This window comes from Electrophorus electricus, chromosome 7 (assembly GCF_013358815.1).
Source record: "Electrophorus electricus isolate fEleEle1 chromosome 7, fEleEle1.pri, whole genome shotgun sequence".
In the NCBI taxonomy this organism is placed as follows: Eukaryota; Metazoa; Chordata; class Actinopteri; order Gymnotiformes; family Gymnotidae; genus Electrophorus; species Electrophorus electricus.
This window is the reverse complement of record NC_049541.1, coordinates 4481351-4485991: the sequence shown is the minus strand read 5'-3', so window position 1 is coordinate 4485991 and position 4641 is coordinate 4481351. Positions and strand designations below refer to the sequence as shown.

The 4641-nt window shown below is 44.4% G+C and overlaps 1 protein-coding gene across 1 annotated transcript in view; it reads right to left on the bottom strand.

Moving 5' to 3' along the window:
- Positions 1–4641, bottom strand: part of LOC113588428 (receptor-type tyrosine-protein phosphatase mu-like) — a 165326-nt gene continuing 160685 nt past the window's right edge. The window contains exons 33-34 of the mRNA XM_035528524.1: positions 1652–1787; positions 1–847 (exon numbers count right to left, since the gene is read on the bottom strand). Of these exons, the coding sequence (XP_035384417.1) occupies positions 794–847; positions 1652–1787 (190 nt within the window). The 3' untranslated portion in view covers positions 1–793. The remainder of the gene's footprint in view (positions 848–1651; positions 1788–4641) is intronic.

Below are 4641 nucleotides of genomic sequence, written 5' to 3'. Positions count from 1 at the left end.
TTATAATACATACAGTATATATTTGAACATTTACAATATTTCTTTCAGACAAGATGAACCAAAGTTGACAATACTTTCTGGGTGAATCAACCAATGAACCCAGTACACGATTGCCAGTGTTGCACAACAGAAATACACAGCGTGAATAAATAATGCACTAGACTGGTCATATTTACAATATAAACAAAAAATAGCAAAAAAAAGTGGAGAAAGAAATGCTTTGGATCACTTCAACGTGGTGCAGAGTATGCAGTGATGCAGTGGTTGCCATGTCAACTCTTCGTACGTCACCATATAAAGATTGATATACACAACAACGAGGAAAATAAAACCCATTGAGATTCCCGATTCTCAGCTAACGGTCGCCGTCAGCGTGATTCGGCACAGGTCAGTGAGAAATGGGAAACACCACAACAATGTGCAGGAGGAAGTGCTGGGACACGGCCGCACGGTCCAATGGCGCAGGCCCTGAACGAAGCCGGTCCGGTCCGGTCCGGGCCGGGTCACCACGAAAAACACACCCGTGCTTCAGTTAGTGTACAGGCAGACGGCAGAGCTCTTGAACAGCATGTGGTGCTCTCGGAGAGGCAGGGGAAAAACCTGGTGAGATGAACAGACATTTGCGGAAATATACAAGCAGGCACACACACGCACGCCCGCCCGACCCACGGTGCTGTGCTCACACGCACACACACACACACACACACACACACACACACGCACACACACACACCAAACGTCCGAGGATGCCAAGCAGCCCAAAGTAAAAAATGTCTTTTAAGAGCGAGCGGAGTTATCCGGAATTCAGGTACTCCAAAGCCACTTCATAGCAGAACTTGTACTGCTCCTGCACAGGGACAGAAAGGCACACCAACACATGCATCAGTTTGGGTCCATTTTTTTATATTAAAGAAAACACAGACCATGTGCATTCACAAGCAATAAGTATCCTGTCAGACAGATACCACCCAACAAAGGAGAACTTTACTGCTACACTCTGGGAAATGAGATATGCAGATTAAATCACGTATAGCAAGACTATGGCATTCGTTTTGTCTTAGCGCTGTACGAACGTTAAAAGCTTTGGCTTTACTTTGGGTGAGTTCTCTGCCGGAACAGTCAGGGTTTGGTTCGTGAGTTCTCTACCGGAACGGTCAGGGTTTGGTTCGTGAGTTCTGTGCTGGAACGGTCAGGGTTTGGTCTGTGAGTTCTGTGCTGGAACGGTCAGGATTTGGTTCGTAAGTTCTGTGCTGGAACAGTCACGGTTTGGTTCGTGAGTTCTGTGCTGGAACGGTCAGGGTTTGGTCTGTGAGTTCTGTGCTGGAACGGTCAGGGTTTGGTTCGTGAGATCTGTGCTGGAACGGTCAGGGTTTGGTTCGTGAGTTCTGTGCTGGAACGGTCAGGGTTTGGTTCGTGAGTTCTGTGCTGGAACGGTCAGGGTTTGGTTCGTGAGTTCTGTGCTGGAACGGTCAAGTTTTGGTTCGTGAGTTCTGTGCTGGAACGGTCAAGTTTTGGTTCGTGAGATCTGTGCTGGAACGGTCAGGGTTTGGTTCGTGAGTTCTGTGCTGGAACGGTCAGGGTTTGGTTCGTGAGTTCTGTTCTGGAGTGGTGGGGGTTTGGCTTGTGAGGGGTGTGGACGTGAGTGCAGTACCAGGAGGTCCACCATGTTGGGCTTGTTGTTGCGGAGGGTTTTGACAGCGTGGAACACGTCCACCGAACGCTGGTGTCGCAGCATCTCACTCACAATGCTGATGGCGCAGAATGCTCCGCTACGCCCACCACCATTCCTGACACACACACACACACACACACACACACACCATATGGCACATTTTAAGAATAAACACATAATAAAGTGGAAAACATTCAACAGGTGTGTCAGGTGTGTCACATGTTTATATAAATACACATGCACACACACACACACACACACTAACTGGCCAAAAAAAAGGTCACACACACTAATATTTCGTTGGACCACCTTTAGCTTGATTACGGCACGCATTCGCTGTTGCATCGTTTCCACAAGCTTCTGCAATGTCACAACATTTATTTCTGTCTAGAGTTGCATAAATTTTTCCACAAGATCTTGATGATGGGAGATTTGGATCACTGTGCAAAGTCTTCTCTAGCACATCCCAAAAATTCTCAATGGCATTCAGGTCTGGACTCTGTGGTGGCCAATCCATGTGTGAAAATGATGTCTCATGCTCCCTGAACCACTCTTTCACAATTTGAGCCTGATGAATCCTGGCATTGTCATCTTGGAATATGCCCGTGCCATCAGGGAAGAAAAAATCCATTGATGGAATAACCTGGTAGTTCAGTATATTCAGGTAGTCAGCTGACCTCATTCTTTGGGCACATAACATTACTGAACTTAGACCTGACCAACTGCAGTATCCCCAGATCATAGCACTGCCCCCACAGGCTTGTACGGTAGGCACTAGGCATGACGGGTGCATCACCTCAGCCGCCTCTCTTCTTACCCTGATGCGCCCAACACTCTGGAACAGGGGAAATCTGGGCTCATTAGACCACATGACCTTCTTCCATTGCTCCAGAGTCCAATCTTTATGCTCTCTAGCAAATTGAAGCCGTTTTTGCCGGTTAGCCTCACTGACAAATGGTTTTCTTAAGGCTAGACAGCTGTTTAGTCCCAATCCCTTGGGTTCTCTTCGCATTGTGCTTGTGGAAATACTCTTACTTTCACTATTAAACATATCCCTGAGTTCTACTGTTGTTTTTCTACGATTTGATTTCACCACACGTTTAAGTGATCACTGATCACAATCATTCAAGATTTTCTTTCCGACCACATTCATTCCTCAAAGATGATGTTTCCCCACTGCCCTTCCACTTTTTAATAATGCGTTGGACAGTTTTTAACCCGATTTGAGTAGTTTCAGCAATCTCATTAGATGTTTTCTCTGCTTGATGCATGCCAATAATTTGACCCTTCTGAAACAGATTAACATCTTTTCCACGACCACAGGATGTGTTTTTCGACATGGTTGTTTAACAAATGAGAAGCTACTCACTGCATCAGTTAGGGTTAAATAACTTGTTGCCAGCTGAAACATAATCACCCATGCAGTAATTATCCAATGGGAGGCTCTTACCTATTTGCTTAGTTAAATATAGGCCTTTTTTTGGCCAGGCAGTGTAATAAGTATTGAACACGTCACCAATTTCTATTGACATGAAATTCTCACCAGATGTCGGTAACAACCCATCCAATCCACACTTGCAAAGAAATCAAACCATAAATGTCCATAAGTTGTGTGTAATAATGAGAAATGACACAGGGAAAAAGTATTGAACACGTTTACTGAAATGTATTTAATACTTCATACAAAAGCCTTTGTTGGTGATGGCAGCTTCAGGATGCCTCCTGTATGGGGAGACTAGTTGCGTGCATTGCTCAGGTGTGATTTTGGCCCATTCTTCCACACAAACATTCTTCAAATCCTGAAGGTTCCATGGGCTCCTACTATGAACTCTGAGCTTTAGTTCCTTCAATGGATTTTTAATTGGATTCAGGTCAGGTGATTGGCTGGGCCATTCTAGCAGCTTTACTTTCTTTCTCTGAAACCAGTTGAGAGTTTTCTTGGTTGTGTGTTTGGCATCACTGTCTTGCTGAAATGTCCACCTTCATTTCATCTTCATCATCATGGTAGATGGCAGCAGATTTTTATCAAGAATGTCTCTGTATATTTGTCCATTCATCCTTCCTTCAGTTATATGAAGCGTGCCAGTGCCGTATGGTGAAAAACAGCCCCACACCATGATGTTCCCACCTCCAAACTTCACTGTTGGTATGGTGTTTTTGGGGTGATATGCAGTGCCTTTTGACCTCCAAACAGGGTTTGTATTATGGCATCCAAAGAGTTCAATTTTGGTCTCATCTGACCAGACTGTATTCTCTCAGTATTTCACAGGCTTGTCTAAATGTTGTTGAGCAAACTTTAAACGCGCTTCAACATGCAATGGAGTCTTGCATGGTGAGCGTGCACACAGGCCATGGAGGTTGAGTGCATTACTTATTGTTTTCTGTGAAACAATTGTCCCTGCTGATTCCAGGTCTTACTGTAGCTCTCCACAGGTGGTCCTTGGCTCTTGGACAACTCTTCTGATAATTCTTTTCACTCCTCTGTCTGAAATCTTGTGGGGAGCACCTGGTCGTGGCTGGTTTATGGTGAAATGATGTTCTTTCCACTTCCAAATTATGGCCACAACAGTGCTCACAGTAACCTTCAGTAGTTTAGAAATTCTTCTGTAACCAATGCAATCAGTATGTTTTGCAAGAATAAGGTTGTGAAGGTTCACAGGTTTTACCCATAATGAGATGTTTCTTGTGTGGCACCTTGGTAATGAGACACCTTTTCATAGGCCATCAGTTGAACCAGCTGATATTAATTTGCACTAAGTGGCAGGATTGCTTTCTAATTACTGATAGATTTCAGCTGGTGTCATGACTTTCCATGGCTTTTTGCACCTCTCCTTCTTCATGTGTTCAATATTTTTTCCCTGTGTCATTTCTCACTATTATACAGAATTTATGGACATCTACAGTTTGATTTCTTTGCATGTGTGGATTGGATGGCTTGTTACCAACATCTGTTGAGAATTTCATGTCAA